The 18,345-nt window shown below is 34.9% G+C and overlaps 1 protein-coding gene across 1 annotated transcript in view; it reads right to left on the reverse strand.

The window, feature by feature from the left end:
• Positions 1-18,345, reverse strand: part of METTL15 (methyltransferase 15, mitochondrial 12S rRNA N4-cytidine) — a 237,535-nt gene that overhangs the window by 39,739 nt on the left and 179,451 nt on the right. The window contains 1 exon segment of the mRNA XM_079105160.1: positions 7,202-7,380. Coding sequence (XP_078961286.1) covers positions 7,202-7,380 — 179 coding nt within the window.

The raw sequence follows: 18,345 nt of genomic DNA on the forward strand, positions 1-18,345 counted from the left end.
TATTTTACTCTCTTCTAAGTTGGACTTCTTGTATAGGATGTCTCTTCATTAGTTTAATTATGGAATTTTATTTGATAATTTAGCTGGAATGAAATATTAATATACACAATATATAGCAGTATTTTTAAATTCATAACATTTAAAACAACAGAAAAATAAGTGTATTATCCTAGACGATGGCGACGACACCTATGACACACTGGCAAGCCATCCAAATTTGACTGCAGGTTTGACCACATTTCTGTCTAAGTGATAATCGAACACTCTAACACCTTTACTTTTATTTTGTAATTGTGGCAATGTTATAAAAACACTTTTGGGGGAACATGGAAGAATCAAAACCATGAAGATTTTTAAACAATAAAGATCAAACTAGCTTGATTAACTTCATCAGGAAAAAGTTTCTATTCTTACTAAAATTTGATGACAATCACTATTTCTCAATGAATGTTTGATTAATTTTTTTTATTTTGAAGGTCTCTGCATTAACAAAATCTTGTCAGAAAAAGATGATGATTTCATATAAGAGTTGAGGCATGAGTCATCAATTTAAATCATCTTTCAAATTTTTTGAGTTCAATCTATTACACAGTATGTTGATATGGTAACTTCATGCCACCTAAATTATCAAGTGACATTTCATAAGTAAGCTTATTTCCCTGGAAAGATACATTTTACATGTTCCAGTGAAGAAAAAGATGATAATTATCCTCCTTCCTAAAAGTTACATGACCCTTAATGGAAGGAGAGCTTGGAATAAAGTGATCAAACTGTCACAGATCACACTGCTTAGCTGAGAATAGTGGAAGACCACAGTCAAACTTTTGTGTAGTACGTTTGTTTCCTCTCTCAATTACCCTGGTTTCCTCAATAGAAAGGAAAGAACAAATGGGGTAAGAGTGCATTTGCACTTAAAATTTCACAGTGAACATTCCAACACACTATTCCACTGGTTAGTAGTGTAAGAAATAGGTATTTCCATTTTTCAGACTAGGAAATAATCAAACTTATTATAGAATTCTACTGCATATACTGTGTGATTCCAAGTGTGGTAGTTGGTCTTCCTTGTCCTACTGGATTATTAGTTTTTAGAAAGCAAAGGAAAAGATTTATACTTCCATAGTTTAATTTGGGTTTTTAACTAATTAATGAATGAGAAAATGAATTAAACTTTTCAAAAGAAGTAATATAAATGGCCAACAAATACCCAAATAAATTTTTAATATAATTAGTAATTAGGGAAATACAAATCAAAACTACATTGATATTTCATTTCACCTCAGTCAGAATGGTGGTCATCAAGAATATAAACAATTATAAATGTGGAGAGGATGTGGAGAAAAAGAAACACTTTTACACTGCTGGTGGGATTGTACTAATCAACCACTATGGAAATCAGCATGGAGATTCATCAAAAGACTGGGCATGGAACCACCCTATGACCCAGCTATACCACTACTCAGTATTTATCCTAAAGAATTAAAGCCATCATAGTATAGTGGTACATGCATACCCATGTTTGCAGAAGCACAATCCACAACAGCAAATTATGGAACCAGGTTAGGTGTCCATCGATGGATGAATAGATAAAGAAAATGTAGTATATGTACACCAAGGAACTTTATTTGGTCTTAAAAACTGAAATTATGTCATTTACAGGGAAAAGGATACAACTTGAGATCATTACGTTTAGTCAAATAAGTCAAACTCAGAAGGTCAATGGTCATGTTTTCTCTCCTAAGTGAAAATTAGAGAGGAAAAAAGAAAAAAAAAAAAAATGGTGGAGGAGATCTCATGAAGACCAAAGGGAGATCAACAGAATACAGGAAAAGGGACCAGAGGGAGAAAGGAGGGGAAGGAAAGGGGAAATACTGGGAAATGATATTTGCCAAATTTTATTGTTATATTGTGTGCGTTTATGAATATGTAACAACAAATCCTACCATTTTGTAAACTATAATGCACCAATAAAAATTGTGGGAAAAATATGGGATTTAATATGTGTCAGGAACTATGCAGCTTATTTCCTAGAGTTCTTGATAGTTTTCAATGTATTAATACAAATTTATTAGAATCAGAGAAGATATATAAATACAGTCCCTATAAATTATAGCTTGTCAATATAGATATTTATTGAATAAGATATTACTTTGGAACTGTACAAGTTCAGTAGTGTCCTCACAATTCATGTCTACCCAGAACTTATGAATGTGACCTAAAATGGAAATGGGATCTTTGCAGATGCAATAGTTAAGATGAAGACATACTGGATTAAGGTGGGCCCTTTAAGTCATGCCTTGTAAGAAGGAAATCAGGACACAAAGATAGATGCACAGGGAGAACACCAAGTGAAGGATACTAATATGCTAGTAACTACCAGATGCTAGGAGTAAAGGAAGGATTCTCCTCTAGAATCGTGTTGATGTTTTGATTTCAGTCTTTAAGTCTCCAAGAAAGAAAGAATACATCTCTGTTTTTCTGAACCACCAAGTCCAGGATGCACCAAGTTGGTACAATTTTTACACATTTCTAGGATACTAATGCAGAAATCTTTCCAATGCTTCCTGTTGGAAATACGAATTATGACTTTAGAGAGCCAATATAAGGCAGGGAAGTTGCTTTTCTGGGAACTCCTGGGTGAAATTCCCCTGTCTGAGAAAGCCCAGATCATGCTGTGCTTGTCTTAGCTCACGGCCTTAGGATCAAACAGCCTCAGGATCAAACAGCCTCCTGGAGATGGGAGTAATGTGCCACAAACCAGTCTGTTTACTACAACATCCCTGCCACACAGAGAAACAAAACCCCTCCCACTGAAACCTTATCTCTGCTTTTGATGTACTTCCCCTTAAATAAAGAATCGGGGGCTTTTTTTGTTGTTGTTCAGTTCCAGTTCCTATCAGGGCTCGAAGGCTCATCAGTCTCCATGCTTCTTAAATCTAATCTCTGACTTTGTCTTTTTCTTAATGTTTATTTCAGACTTTTTTATCTTCCCAGGAGGCTCACTCCTCCTAGCAGGAACCTGTTCTGCTAGGGTGCTGGTCACCCCCTCATCTTCCCATACTTCTTTCATGAAATAGCTCTCTTAAAACATCTCCACTTAATGTACTTGACAGGTTAGTCCATTTCTCTGTTAAATTATCTGAGGGTAGCATCTTACTATATAGTGTTAATACATAGTTCTCATGCCATCAAAAGAACTCTGCTTTACAGTCCACAGTACTAATTAATGTCATTACATAATTGAATCAAATATTATCTAAACTGATGAAATATGAATGCAAAAGGAAAGACAGCTGTTCATTCCATGAAAATTAGGGTGGAGACAATGGGAACTCTGGAAAAAGTATTGGAGTACTTTAAGACATGCAACAAATCAGGTGTGCATGAGGCAGTTATAAGACTGAAAAAAGTCAAGAGAATCCAAAAAAATCCCCAGATTGCTTTGCAAATACCTTGAAATACTTATTTCATTTTATTAACATTATAACCTCAGCTTGTAGGACATGTATCATGGATATGGGTTTATGTAAGAATAAACTTTATGGAATTACAGTTAGGACACAAGCATGCATAAATATATATGTACTTTTATAGGTTTTGTAATCCTCTGCTTTATCACATTTTCTATTAACCATACAATCATAACTCTAGACCACAAAAAGAAAAGTTTTTTAGTATAAGTAGATGTGTATACACCATGTTTTTATTCAGTAACTTGACTAATAGTCTAGTTACTTATACTAAATAGTCTATTAGTTTGTAAGCTTTATTAACACAGAGGCTATGTCTACTGATTTGTTTCGCATTTTACCTTTTGGGATTAGTATAGTGCTTAGTATATGGTAGCATCTCTGAAACTTTTTTGAAATAAATAAGCATAAAATGGAATATACTCTTTTCCTTTTTCTTTTTTAAAATTAACTTTATTGAGGTACAGTGTATATACAATAAAATGGGTACGTTTTATTAGTGAGTTTGACAAATGCATACATCTATGTAACTGCCACCGGAGTCAAGCTAGAACATAATTCCATGGAGTTCTCATGGATCCACTTCCAGTCATTCTCCCATTTCCCACCTGCACTGTCTGGTGATGACTGATCTGCTTTCTGTCTTTGTGGATTAGATTATTTAATTCTTATATTTTTAAACAAATGGAGAAGATATAAACTTGCTTCCCTAACGAACTTCAGGTTTGGCCTTTCTGGGGAGCAAGGAGAACCTTCATAACAGGAAAAGAATCAGTATCACAGTAAGTTTTACAAGCTTGCCATAGTCTGCACTGCACTAGATATATTCCCATGCTCAATTTTCAGCAAAAGTGAAGGAAAACACTGAATACACATTTTCCACACCAAACTTTATCCAATCAGCCTTATTTACTGAGCTATAATTATCGGCAATATTTTTTTTCAAGGACTTCTGGGAAATGGAAGTCAGTCCCCACTGGCATAATGTATAGCTAATTAGAACAAAAAAAAAAAAAAAAAAAAAAAACTAGAGGAAGAAAGCAAGGTTTTAGATTGAGTTAGAGGCCAAGAAGAGAGTTTAGAAGATTCTGGAAGCAGAAGTCCAGGATGCCGCTAGTAGAGATATGAGTAGAAATTCTATATTATAGAAGTTATTTCTAAAGAATGAAGAACAAAATGCTGCTGTCTGACTCTTGGATTCAGTAGTCCCAGGTAGGACTGTTAAGTGAAAAACTGCTATTCCATTCAATGAATATTGCAACACAAAATACTCTTACACATGCTTTGATTGCGGGGGGAAAATTTCAAATATCACCAGATAAAAACTACTTGAGAGCATTTAATCCAATGGTATATGTGGGGGTTCTGCTTAGTACAACCTTCTTGTAGCATAGTGGCAAGTTGTTTGCACAGCACAATTTCTGAATCCTCTCATATATCTGTCTTCTTAAACACTGGAGAGGGAATACACTGACAAGAGTAGGAGCACAAGTACACTGACAAGAGAAGGAGCACAGGTTCTTTTTCCCTTATTCAAAAAATCATATCATCACTGGGCATGGTGATGCCCAGCAGCTCAGGAGGCTGAGGCAGAAAGATTGTGGAGTTCAAAGCCAGCCTCACCAACTTTGCTAGGCCTAAGAACTCAGCGAGATCCTGCCTCTAAACTAAAAATAAAAAAGGGCTGGGAATGTGCCTCAGTGGTTAAGTGCCCCACAGTTCAATTCTTGTTACCAAAAAAACAAAACAAAACAAAACAAAAAAACCAAAAAACCAAAAACCAAACAAACAAACAAAAAACAATGAACTTGTATTATTATGGGCTCATATTAAAGATATAAAAATGGACCCAGAGAACTCAATATTTTAATGTCATTTTACTATGAGGGGTTTTGCTTACTTATATATGAATATCCTCAATTTCAGTGTATAATTTGTATTAGCCCTTATATAGCTTTCACATCATAATCTTTCTGAAAACACTTAAGGTGTTCCTATGGTATATCTTCATATGATTTCTACCAATTATTGCAGTATTATTTCCCTACTTTAACACATTAAGGGATCCAGGGCCAGAAAAGTAAATTTCTTAAACACAGATTCCTGATTATGCCTCAAATTCATGAATTTACATATTCTAGATCGACTCTGTTATTAATTAGTCTGCAATCTTGAGCAAACTGTTGATCTCCTGAATCTCAGATGTATCAGTTATCACATAAGATTTTTTCACTGGGCAATTTTCCTAGGGTGCTTGCTAGCTCTAAGCCCTTATTTTCAATACCAGAACATTCTGAATTTTCTTATGAATAAACAATGTGTGAATTCTCACTACTTTTCTTTTTAATATGGCAAACAAAACAAAAACATACTTACATAAAGAATGACAGAAAGGATAAGGTGGAGTCATGTTAGTGAGCATGAAGTAAGAAAACAGGTACACAAGAGAGAAGATGAATTTAATGTCAGCACACTAGTATAAATTCTTTTGGGGAAAAATATCATGAAATGTTTTATGTTCATATAATCCATAAGAATTCTGCTCTCACTTGCCTAAAGGAATCTCAGTGGTAAGTTGGAAGGGCCCTAAAGCATGCAGCTTAAAAAATTAAACAGTCAATTCTTCATATTTTATTATCCTAAGTAGAACGTGGTATTATTCAATTATGCCATAAAACAATTGATGTATGGTTTCTACATCTTAATGATCTGAATAAATTTATTATTAAATTTCATTCTTGAAAGTATAGATAATATTAAGATAGAAGTAACCAATATCAGGTTCTGTTGATATCCTATACAAATATTCCTTATTTTATTTAACTACCTAATAAATTAAATAGAAGCCACTGAAAGAAATCTTAACACATTTTCAGTAAATAAAAATGACATAGGGTTTCAGATGGTTCCACAAGATAAATAATTTATCACTGGAATTCTCCTAAATAACTATATGAGTTGTATTTTTACCTTGGAAAACTTTCATCTGTGAAACAACTTTGGCTTCAAACAGAAGGGCTATAATAAAGCACCTCCTAGCTAGATTCAGGTTCAAGAGGTTTATGGTAGGTTACAGCAGAAAAGATGAAATGTTTCAATAAGCCCCTCAGGCTGATTTAGTTAGCATTCACAAAGTTGAATAACCTATACATCACATACCCTTTGTTAGCTGGTTGTTTAGAATAGATGTATGAGTCACTGGATTTTATTTTAGCAGTTGGGTAATGCAATTCTCCTTTTGCCCAAAATATTAAAATGCAGAAATGTGAAACTAAGAGGGGTAATGTCAAATCTTATATAGGTTGCTTATCAACCACTGTGATGGATCAAGAAGTTCTTTTGCTCTTGTCATCCCATGTTTCACCTTGGTAGGCACAAATGGTAAAAAAAAATTCTATTATTATACTAACCAGCAGACCACAGTACACACACATACATATATATGTATTTTTAACTGTATGACAGGAAGAAGTGTTGGGGATGAGTTGGGAGACTGAGAAGCCAAAGAAACTAGCATTAGAGAAGGATAGGCAAGATTCTACCCTGAATCATTTCAGGTACAAATGAATCCCTGTGGGAGTCTGGGATGGGGTGAGGAAAAAACATATTTCTTATTTCTTTCCTTCTTTACACACACACACACACACACACACACACACACACACACACACACCTTTTCTCCCTCCCTCCTTCTCACTATCTCTCTCACTATTCAGAATTAATGAGTCTACCTGCAACAATGCTGGCAAGCTGCTGGGTTCTTGTGATGGGGTATATGCTGCGTGCATGAACAATTGCTGAAGCAATTTTCTTGGCATGCTTCTCCTCCCCATATGCTCTTAGAATGGATGCAAGTGCCTTTTGATCTAAAGCGTTCACAACATCAGCAGCAGTGGCCATGTCAGGGTACCTATCAATAAAAAGAGTCAATTAGTTCAGTAACATCAGTTTTCATTGACAAGAGGTGAAACCTCAGAGTACTGGGCCATAAGTCAGGTACACAAAACACAGTCTCAGAGTTTCTTTTTTAATTTTTTTTTTTTTTTTTTTAGTTGTAGGTGGACATCATTCATTCATTCATTATGATTGGATTTATGTATTTATGTAAACTCATGATTGAGTTTATATATTTATTTGTTTATTTATTTATTATGTGGTGCTGAGGATTGAACCCAGTGCCTCACACATGTTGGGCAAGTGCTCTACCACTGAGCTACAGCCCCAGCCACATTTCTGAGGGCTTAAAGTCAGAGACTGATATCTTATAAAAATAGAATAGATTTTCCATTTCAAATATTCATCTTCATGGCAGGGGTGGGGGGACTGTTTGTAACATTCATCAAGGTCAAGGCATGTGTAAGTTAAAAATATATTACCAACCATTAACCTTAATTCACAGAGAAGTTATTGTGTCTGTAGATTTTTATTTTTTTTTTCAAATTAAAATAATGTAAATGCTTAAGTCCTTGGGTATATACCAAGAAGTGGAATAACTGGGTCAAATAGTGGTTCCATTCCACCATTTCTGAGGAATCTTCATACTGCTTTCCATAATGGTTGCACCAATTTGTAGTTCCACCAGCAATATATGAATGTACCTTTTCCCTCACATCCTCACTAGCATTCATTGTTACTTGTATTCCTGATAATTGCCACTCTGAAGGAAGTGAGATGAAATCTCAGTGTAGTTTCAATTTGCATTTCTCTAATTGTTACTAATGTTGAACATTTTTTCATATATTTGTTGACCAATCATATTTCTTCTGTGAAGTGCCTATTCAGTTCGTTTGCTCATTTATTGATTGGGTAATTTATTTATTTATTTATTTATTTATTTATTTTTGGTGTTAAGATTTTTGAGTACTTTGTATATCCTGGAGATTAATGCTCTATTATGAGGTGCAGGTGGCAAAGATTTTCTCCATTCTCTAGGCTCTTTCTTCCTGTTCTTGATTGTTTACTTTGCTATGAGGATTTTTAGCTTGATACCATCCCATTAATTCAATCTGGATTTGATTTCTTGCACTTTAGGAGTCTTGTTGAGGTAGTCAGTTCCTAAATCAACATGATGGAGAGTTAGGTCTACTTTTTCTTCTAGTCAGCGTAGGGTCTCTGGTCTAATGCCTAGGTCCTTGATTCACTTTGAGTTGAGTCTTGTGCAGGAAGAGACAGGGTTCAATTTTATTCTATTACACATGTATTTCCAGTTTTCCCAGCATGTTTATGGCACCTTAGTTTAGGATGAGATAACTGTATTTGGGGGGTTTATCTCTTTGTCTTCTATTCTGTTCCATTCTCCTTCGTGCCTGTTTTTGTGCAAATAACACGCCGTTTTTGTTACTATAGCTTTATAGTATAATTTAAGGTCTAGTATTGTAAAGTCTCCTGCTTCACTTTTCTTGTTAAGGATTGCTTTGAATATTCTGAGTCTCTTATTTTTTCAAATGAATTTCAAGACTGATTTTTCTATTTCTATGGAGAACACCATTAGAATTTTGGTAGGAATTGTATTAAATCTGTACAGTGCTTCTGGTACTATGGCCATTTTCACAATATTAATTCTGCTTATCCAAGAACATGGGAGCTCTTTCCTTTATCTAAAGTATTCTTCAATTTCTTTCTTTAGTGTTCTGAATTTTCATTGTAGAGATCTTTCACCTCTTCTGTTTAGACTGAGGTTACTGTGAATGGATAGTTTTCCTAATTTCTCTTAGTTAATTCATCACTGATGTCTAGAATATAATTGGTTTATGGGTGTTAATTTTATATCCTATTACTTTGCTGAATTCATTTACGAGTTCTAGGAGTTTTCTGGTGGAGTTTTTTCAGTCCTCTAAATATAGAGTCATGTTGTCTGTCAACAGGGACAGTACGAGTTCTTCTTTTGTATCCCTTTAATTTCTTTCTTCTGCCTAGTTGCTCTGGCTAGAGTTTCAAGGAATATGTTGAATAAAACAGGGCATCCCTATCTTGTTCCAGTTTTTAGAGGGAATGCTTTCTCCATTTAGAATGATGTTGGCTTTGGGTTTAACATATATAGCTTTTACAATGTTGAGATATGTTCCTCTTATCCCTAGTTTTTCTAGTGTTTTGAACATGAATGGATGCTATATTTTGTCAAATGCCTTTTTTGTATCTATTGAAATAATCATGTAATTCTTGATTTTAAGCCTATTGATGTGATGAATTACATTTACTAATTTCTATAAGTTGAACAAAACTTGCATCCCTCGGATGAACCCCAAGTGATCATTGTGCACTATCTTTTTAATATGTTTTTGTATGCAATTTGCCAGTATTTGTAGTTGTGGCTTAGTGGTAGAGTGTTTGCCTTTCATGTGTGTGGCCCTGGGTTCAATTCTCAGCACCACAAATATAAAATAAAGGTATTGTGTTCATTTACACTCTAAAAAAAAACAGTAAAAAAGAACATTAAAAATAAAGAATTTTTGCATCTGTGTTCATCAGGGATTTTGGTCTGAAGTTTTCTTTCATTGTTGTGTCTTGGTCTGCTTTTGGTATCAGGGTGATATTAGCTTCATAGAATGAGCCTGGAAGTTTCCTCTTTTTTTATTTCATGGAATAATTTTAGGAGGATTAGTGTTAGTTCTTTGAATGTCTGGTAGAACTCCACTGAGAATTGGTGTGGTCATGGGTTTTTCTTTATTGGTAGGTTTTTGATGGTGTCTTCAATTTCTTTCCTTGAAATTACCTGCTTAAATTTTCTATGTCCTCCTGATTTAATTTGGGTAGGTCCTATGTCTCTAGAAATTTGACAATGTCTTTAAGATGTTCTATTTTCTATTTAAAAAAATTTTTTTGGAGTAAAAATTTTCAACATACTTTCTGGTTATTGTGTGCATTTCAGTATTTTCTTTTTTTTAATTCATTTTTATTGTAAACAAATTGGATACATGTTGTTTCTGTTTGTACATGGAGTAACAGCATACCATTTTCATATTCATAAATTTACATAGAGTAATGATGTTTGATTCATTCTATTATTTTTTTCCTTCTCCCCATCCCTGCCACCTCTCTTTTCCCTCTATATAGTCCCTCCTTCCTCCATTCTTGTCCCACTCCCACCCCCCATTAAGTGTCATCATCAGCTTATCAGTGAGATCATTCGTCTTTTGGATTTTTGAGATTGGCTTATCTCACGTAACATGATATTCTCCAATTTCATCCATTTGCCTGCAAATGCCATGATTTTATTATTCTTTATAGCTGAATAATATTCCATTGTATATATATACCACAGTTGCTTTATCCATTCATCAATTGAAGGGCATCTAGGTTGGTTCCATAGTCTGCTATTGTGAAATGAGCCGCTATGAACATTGATGTGACTGTATCTCTGTAGTGTGCTGATTTTAAGGCCTTTGGGTATAGGCCGAGGAGTGGCATAGCTGGGTCAAATGGTAGGTCCATTCCAAGCTTTCTAAGGAATCTCCACACTGCTTTCCAGAGTGGCTGCACTAATTTGCAACCCCACCAGCAATGTATGAGTGTACCTTTTTCCCCACATCCTCTCCAACATCGATTGTTGCTTGTGTTCTTGATAATCGCCATTCTAATTGGGGTGAGATGGAATCTTAGGGTAGTTTTGATTTGCATTTCTCTTACTACTAAAGATTTTGAACATTTTTTCATATATCTGTTGATTGCTTGTACATCTTCTTCTGTGAATTGTTCATTACCTTAGCCCATTTGTTGATTGGGTTATTTGTATTCTTAGTATAGAGTTTTTTGAGTTCTTTATATATTCTGGAAATTAGTGCTCTATCTGAAGTATGAGAGGCAAAGATATTCTCCCACTCTGTAGGCTCTCTCTTCACATTGCTCATAGTTTCCTTTGCTGAGAGAAAGCTATTTAGTTTGAATCTATCCCAGTTATTGATTCTTGCTTTTATTTCTTGTGCTATGGGAGTCCTGTTAAGGAAGTCTGATCCTAAGCCAACAAGGTGAAGATTTGGACCTACTTTTTCTTCTATAAGATGCAGGGTCTCTGGTCAGATTTCAAGGTCTTTGATCCATTGTGAGTTGAGTTTTGTACAGGGTGAGAGATAGGGGTTTAGTTTCATTCTGTTGCATATGAATTTCTAGTTTTCCCAGCACCATTTGTTGAAGAGGCTATCTTTTCTCCATTGCATATTTTTGGCACCTTTGTCTAGTATTAAAAAATTGTATTTATTTGGGTTTATGTCCATGTCCTCTATTCTGTACCATTGATCTACCTGTCTATTTTGGTGCCAATACCATGCTGTTTTTGTTACTATTGCTTTGTAGTATAGTTGAAGTTCTGGTATTGCAATATCCCCTGTTTCATTCTTCCTGCTAAGGATTGCTTTAGCTATTCTGGGTTTCTTATTCTTCCAGATGAATTTCATGATAGCTTGCTCTACTTCTCTGAGGTACATCATTGGGATTTTAATTGGAATTGCATTGAATCTGTGTAGCACTTTTGGTAGTATGGCCATTTTGACAATATTAATTCTTCCTATCCAAGAACATGGGAGATCTTTCCATCTTCTAAGGTCTTCCTTAATTTCTTTCTTCAGTGTTTTGTAGTTTTCATTGTAGAGATCTTTTACCTCTTTGGTTAGATTGATACCCAAGTATTTTTTTTTTTTTTTTGAGGCTATTGCAAATGGAGTTGTTTTCCTCATTTCCCTTTCAGCTGTTTCATCGCTTGCGTGTAAAAATGCTGTAGATTTATGCGTGTTGATTTTATAGCCTGCTATTTTGCTGAATTCATTGATGAGGTCTAGAAGTTTTCTGAAGGAGGTTTTTGGATCCTCTAAATATAGAATCATGTCATCCGCAAATAGTGACAGCTTAAGATCCTCTTTTCCTATTCGTATCCCTTTAATTTCTTTAGTCTGCCTAATTGCTCCGGCTAGAGTTTCAAGGACTATGTTGAATAGAACTGGTGAAAGAGGACATCCCTGTCTTGTTCCCGTTTTTAAAGGGAATGGTTTCAGTTTTTCTCCATTAAGAATGATGTTGGCCATGGGCTTAGCATAAATAGCCTTTACAATGTTCAGGTATGTTCCTACTATCCCTAGTTTTTCTAGTGTTTTCAGCATGAAGGGGTGTTGTATATTGTCAAATGCTTTTTCTGCGTCAATTGAAATAATCATATGATTCTTATCCTTAAGTCTATTGATATGATGGATTACGTTTATTGATTTACGGATGTTAAACCATCCTTGCATTCCAGGAATGAACCCCACGTGATCGTGGTGCACAATTTTCTTAATATGTTTTTGGATATGGTTTGCCAATATTTTGTTAAGGATCGTAGCATCTATATTCATCAAGGATATTGGTCTAAACTTTTCTTTCCTTGATGTGTCTTTTCCTGGTTTGGGTATGAGGGTGATATTAGCTTCATAGAATGAGTTCGGTAGGGTACCCTCCTTTTCTATTTTCTGGAATACTTTGAGAAGTATTGGAATGAGTTCTTCTTTGAAGGTCTTGTAGAACTCGGGTGAGAATCCATCTGGTCCTGGGCTTTTCTTGGATGGTAGATTTGTAATGGCTTCTTCTATTTCATTGCTTGATATTGATCTGTTTAAATCGTGTATGTCCTCCTAGTTCAGTTTGGGAGGAGCATATGTCTCTAGAAATTTGTCAATGTCTTCGGTACTTTCTATTTTGTTGGAATACAGATTTTCAAAGTAGCTTCTCATTATGTTCTGTATCTCAGTGGTGTCTGTTGTGATATTTCCTTTTGCATCATGTATTTTAGTAATTTGAGTCTTCTCTCTCCTTCTCTTTGTTAGTGTGGCTAAGGGTTTATCTATTTTGTTTACTTTCTCAAAGAACCAACTTTTTGTTATGTCAATTCTTTGAATAGTTTCTTTTGTTTCAATTTCATTGATTTCAGCTCTGATTTTAATTATTTCCTGTCTTCTACTACTTTTGCTGTTATTCTGTTCTTCTTTTTCTAGGGCTTTGAGCTGTAATGTTAGGTCATTTAATTGTTGACTTTTCATTCTTTTCTGGAATGCGCTCCATGCAATGAATTTTCCTCTTAAGAATTTTCCTCTTAGTACCGCTATCATAGTGTTCCAGAGATTTTGATATGTTGTATCATCATTTTCATTGACCTCTAAGAATTTTTTTAATCTCCTCCCTGATGTTTTTTGTTATCCATATTTCATTCAATAGCATATTATTTAGTATCCAAGTCTTGGAGTAATTTCCTTTTTTTACTTTGTCATTGATTTCTACTCTCAGTCCATTATGATCTGATAGAGCACAAGGCAGTATCTCTATTTTTTTGCATTTCCTAAGGGCTGCTTTGTGGCATAACATATGGTCTATTTTTGAGAAGGTTCCATGTGCTGCTGAGAAGAAAGTGTATCCGCTCGTTGATGGATGGAATATTCTATATATGTTTATTAAGTCTAGGTTATTGATTGTGTTATTGAGTTCTATGGTTTCTTTGGTTGGATTTTGTTTGGAAGATCTATCTAGTGGTGACAGTGGTGCGTTAAAGTCGCCCAGAATTATTGTGTTGTGGTCAATGTGATTCTTGAAATTGAGAAGGATTTGTTTGATGTACAGGGATGCACCATTGTTTGGGGCATAAATATTTACTATCGTTATGTCTTCCTGATTTATGTTTCCCTTAAGCAGTATGAAATGTCCTTCTTTATCTCTTCTGACTAACTTTGGCTTGTAGTCCACTTTATCTGATATAAGGATGGCAACCCCCACTTTTTTACTGGGTCCATGTGCGTGGTAGGTTTTTTCCCATCCTTTCACCTTTAGTCTGTGGATGTCTTTTTCTATGAGATGAGTCTCTTGCAGGCAGCATATTGTTGGATCTTTCTTTTTAATCCATTCTGCCAGTCTATGTCTTTTGATTGATGAGTTTAGGCTATTAACGTTCAGGGTTATTATTGAGGAATGATTTGTATTCCCAGTCATTTGGCTTATTTTTGGTTTTTAAGTTGGCTTGGTTTCTCCTTTGAGTGTTTTTTCTCTAAGGTAGTTCCTCCCTTTGCTGCCTTTCATTGTTGTTTTTCATTTCCTCCTCATGGAATATTTTGTTGAGAACATTCTGTAGTGCAGGCTTTCTATTTGTAAATTCTTTTAACTTTTGTTTATCATGGAAGGATTTTATTTCATCTTCAAATCTCAAGGTTAGTTTTGCTGGGTATAGGATTCTTGGTATTTTCCATTATGGTATTTCCCTGTTTATTGTAAATTTTAGTAATTTGAGTTCTGCCTCTCTTTCTCTTAGTTAGTTTGGCTAAAGGTTTATCAATTTTATTTATTTTTTCAAAGAACCAACTTTTTGTTTTCTTGATTTGTTGTTGTTCTTTCAATTTCATTGGTTTTGATTCTGATTTTACTTATTTACTGCCTTCTACTGCTTTTGGTGCTGATTTATTCTTTTTCTAGGGCTTGGAGATGTAATCTTAGGTTATTTATTTGGTGACGTTCTATTCTTTTAATGAGTGAGCTCAATGCAATTAACTTTCCTCTTAGAATTGCCTTGAGAGTGTCCAAGAGATTTTGATATGTTGTATCAGTACTCTTATTTATCTCTAAGAATTTTTTATTTTGTCCATGATTTCTTCTGCTATCCATTCATTATTCAGTAGTGTCTTATGTAGTCTATAGGTGTTAGAATGACTTCTATCTTTAATTTTATCATTTATTTCTAATTTCATTTTATTATGATCTGATAGGCTGCCAGGTATCACTTCTATTTTTTTATTTTTTTATTTGCTAAGAGTTGCTTTGTGGTCTAAGATATGGTCTATTTTAGAGAAGGATCCATGTGCTGCTGAGAAGACAGTGTTTTCACTCATTTGTGGTAGAAATATTCTATGTATGTCTGTTAAGTCTAAATTGTTCATTGTATTTTTTTAGTTCTATAGCTTCTTTATTTATTTATTTATTTTTTGAAAGATTTATCATGTGGTGATAGAGGTGTGTTAAAGTCACCCAGTATTATTGTGTTGTGGTCTATTTGATTCTTAAACTTGAGAAGGGTCTGTTTGATATACATAGATGTTTCATTGTTTGGAACATAAATATTTATGATTGTTATGTCTTGTTAATGTGTAATTCCCTTAAGCAGTATGAAATAACCTTCTTTGTCTCTTCTGATTAACTTTGGCTTGAAGTCCACTTTATCTGATATGAGGATATAAACACCTGCCTGTTTACAACATGTGAATGGTATGTTTTTTCCCATCCTTTTACTGCCATTGTCTGGATATCTTTGCCTATGAGGTGACTCTCTTGGAGACAGTACATCGTTAGTCTTGTTTTGTAATCCGATCTGCCAGCCTGTGTCTTTTGATTGATGAATTTAGGCCATTTACATTCCATGTTATTATGGAGGAATGACTTTTATTCCCTGTCATTTTTGATTCATTACTGGTTTTTAATTTGAATTAATTTCTCCTTGATTGACTATTCTTTTTGTGTAGTTTATCCCTTTGCTGGTTTTCACTTTTATTTTTCATTTCTTATTCATGAAATATCTTATTGAGAATGTTTTTTAGTTCAGGCTTTCTAGTTTTGAGTTTTTTTAACTTTCATTTAGCATGGGAGGTTTTTATTTAACTGTCAATTCTGAAGCTTAGTTTTGCTGGGTATAGTATTCCTGATTGGCATCCATTTTCTTTCAGAGCTTGGTAGTATATATTATTCCAAGATAACCTAGCTTTGAAGGTGAGTTGAGAAATCACCTGAGATCTGGATTTGTTTCCCTCTAAATGTGACCTGTCATTTTTCTCTGGCAGCTTTTAAAATTCTATCCTCATTTTATATGTTAGGCATTTCATAATGATGTGACTTGGTGTGAGTCTGTTATAATTTTGTATATTTGAGGTTGTGTAAAAGCCCTGTATTTGATTTTCCACTTCATTCTTTAGATTTGGGGGTTTCTGATATTATCTCATTAAGAAGTTTGTACATTCCTTTGGTTCGGAGGAGCCCTTATCTATCCAAATAAACCATGAATTGGTCTTTTTCAGGTTATCCCATACTCCTTGGAAGTTCTGTTAATGGCCTCTTAATATCTTTTTTTCTTGGTCAACTTTATTTTCAAGGTTATACATTTTGTCTTCTTTGCCTGAAATGCTCTCTTCCAAGTAGTCTTTCTGCTAGTGATGCTTTCCAATAAATTTTTAATTTGGTTTATTGATTCCTTCATTTTGAGGATTTCTGCTTGATTTTTTCCAGAAACTCTTTTCTCTTTATTGAAGTGATTTTTTGCTTCCTGTTTTCTAACTGAAGTCACTCCTTACTTCATCTTTTACCTCACAGATCAATTTAACTATGAACATTCTAAACTCCTTCTCTGACATTTCTTCCACTGTGGTGTTGATGGATTCTGTTATTGAATTATTTAGGTTTGTTTGGGACAATTTGTTCCTTGGTTGTAAAGCTGTTTGTATGTCTACCCATTTAACAGTATGGTTTTCAGGCAGTAGAGTTTGTACTTACAGTGTCCGTGGAGGTTTTTAGTACCTCCCAGTTCAGAGGGAGACAGACAGTAACAACAACAAATGCAAACAATTTACAGCATTAAACCCAGTAGTTCCTGCTTTGGCATCTACAATGCTAATTTTCTCAATATACAGAAATGAAATGATCCTTTATTGTCTGGGGTAAATACAGTCAGTTCACATAAGGGTTTACAATTTTACGTAGTGAACAGGGATAGAAAAAAGTGATACAGGATGTTATCATTGTGAGGTAGGAGGAGAGAAGACAGAAGTAAAAAATAAAGGAAGAGTGAAAGTGAGATCAATAAATAGTGACGTTAGCAGAGGAAAAGCGAGAAAGTCAATCAAGGGAAACAGATAAGTGAGAGAAAAAATGTATAAACTAGAAATTAAAAAAATAGAAAAATAAAGAGTACAAGAACAAAACCAATATATAAATTGAACATCTTAGGCCTCAAAATACTGATTGATGAAAAATAATTTACTTCAAATAAGGATAGGAATGAGTAAAAAGAAACAGATATGAGAAAGTGTCCATGAATCATTCAGATCACAATTGAACAGAAAAAAAAAGGAAAAAGAAAAGGAAAAAAAATTAAAAAAGAATCTTGAGGAAAACTCAAAAAATTGTTTCCACCAGAGTTTAAAAGATTCTTGCCTTCCTTTCTCAGGTATGTTAGGTGAGGTTGCTATAGTGTGAGGTGAAACCCTGTTGGCAGGACTCCTGGTGGTGAGGTTTAGGATTAGGCATGCTCTAGGTTCTTCTTTGAATGGAAGATGGTCTGAAGATTTTAAATCAGAGCACTTAACCAGGGCCAGCAGTTACCAGACCACAGTGGGAGACTGTCCCCCAGAAAAACTCTTTTGAGTTTCACTTGTGAGGGAGGGGCCCATCTTGTTTCCTTCATCACTTGTGAACTTTATGTTTTCTGGTGGGTTCAGACTCCAAACTCAATCAATTCCTTCCCACCATTTGGAATTCCCAGTCAGGCGCATCTGTCCCAGCAAAGCATTTCTCTCCCAGGCGATCTTTCAAGCAGCTGGTCTGGAGTGGGAGGGTGTGGAGCTGGGTGAGTTTCCACAATCAATATTCCCCTGTATGAACCCCTTTACACCTTTGATTTTCTCCTAGTCACTTAGGCTCACTCTACACCTTACAGTGTAGGTTTGCTAGACCTGAATTTCGAGTTAGGCACCATTGCCAGGATTTGGTTCCCCCATTTGCTAGTCCCCCAGGCTGAGGGTGCAAAATGGTTCCTTCCTCTGTTTACCCTGGTACCTGGGAGAGATATGGCTTCTTTCCCAAACAAGGATATTGTGCAGGACATCTTTCAGGTCAGTCAGGCAGTATCTTTGATCTCTGATTCTCTGTATCCAGATCTGCCTCAGATCTT

The sequence above is a fragment of the Sciurus vulgaris genome (genome assembly GCF_902686455.1).
Source record: "Sciurus vulgaris genome assembly, chromosome: 11".
NCBI lineage: Eukaryota > Metazoa > Chordata > Mammalia > Rodentia > Sciuridae > Sciurus > Sciurus vulgaris.